The sequence below is a fragment of the Priapulus caudatus genome, unplaced genomic scaffold (genome assembly GCF_000485595.1).
Source record: "Priapulus caudatus unplaced genomic scaffold, Priapulus_caudatus-5.0.1 Scaffold153, whole genome shotgun sequence".
Lineage (NCBI taxonomy): Eukaryota > Metazoa > Priapulida > Priapulimorpha > Priapulimorphida > Priapulidae > Priapulus > Priapulus caudatus.
Window position 1 is genome coordinate 65,864 of NW_014577214.1, and position 1,340 is coordinate 67,203.

The following is a 1,340-nucleotide window of genomic DNA, read 5'->3' on the forward strand; positions in this document are numbered from 1 at the left end:
CGACAACACACACGCGCACACACACACACACACACACACGCACACACACACACACACACGACACACACACACACACACACACACACACACACACACACACACACACACACACACACACACAATCTATAATGAGAATTTACGCATTTCGTCAATTCCGGCTCCATTTCTCATTCTCATTTCCTACCGCTGCAGGTTCGCTTTAAGAACAAGAACACAGGATCCGACTACCTATTTAACTTCGATCAGTGGCTGACGGCGAAGGAAGGAGGTAACATCGCAGCAGAGAGGAGTCTTACGGAGGTGGAGAGCTCTGTCGAGCAAGAGTTCCTCGGTAAGCATCACCCGACATCTCTCTCTTTAATAACTACATAACGTTGTATTACTATAATGTACATGTATGTATGTAACATAAATATGTAAAAAAAATATGTAAAATCTAGTAATATAAATATAATATAATATATAAGAAATATATCAATTAAAACAGGCGCCATGCACCCGTATTTGCGTATGCCTAGTATCTGCCAAATAAAGTCATATTCAGTTAAAATTATACTTAAGAAGAATACTTAAAAGCGAGAGCAACCATACATCGCAGTAGCTTGACATTCAAAATACATACCGATGCGGTACACGGGGTTGTACATAACAGCTTGTGCATAACAGGTTAGACATAACAGGTTGTATGTGATAAGTAATACACAGCAGGCTGTACATAACAAATCATACATAGAAGGTTGAACACAGCACGTTTTACATAACAATTAAGTTATACATATAGCTGGGCGCACATTAAGGTTGTACATAACACACAAGATATAAATAATATATATATATATAATTATAGGTTGCATATAAGGTTGTACATAACGGCTTGTGCATCTCGACCGTTCGTCGCCGCGCTGCGTTCGTGGTGGTTGTTGTTGATGATGATGATGATGATGATGATGATGATGATGATGAAGTTGTTGTTGTTGTTGTTATATGCTGCAGGCTGTCAGTATCAGGTTATGGTGTACACTGGCGACCGCTGGGGAGCAGAGACCGATGCTGACCTGTACGTGACCCTGGCGGGAGAGCACGGCGAGACGGGGCAGCAGTGGCTGAAGAACTCAGACAACGAAGAGAAGTTCCTCCGCAATCAGGTAATATACACGCACGCACGCTGGCAGGCATTCACGCCCGCACGCGGGCAGGCATGCATGCACGCACGCACGCAGGCAGGCAGGCAGGAACATAATATATATATAATATACGATATTATACTATAGAGTATATACGCCCATATATATATATAAACAAAGTCAAGGTATAGAATATTATGTCTATGTGTCTATATA

General features: G+C 41.7%; 1 protein-coding gene across 1 annotated transcript in view; it reads left to right on the forward strand.

Annotated features, from left to right (window-relative positions):
* LOC106806302 (lipoxygenase homology domain-containing protein 1-like) overlaps window positions 1-1,340 on the forward strand; it is a gene marked incomplete in the record, with an annotated part of 23,268 nt that overhangs the window by 7,132 nt on the left and 14,796 nt on the right. Inside the window, 2 exon segments of the mRNA XM_014808190.1 lie at window positions 193-331; window positions 994-1,145. Of these exon segments, the coding sequence (XP_014663676.1) occupies window positions 193-331; window positions 994-1,145 (291 nt within the window).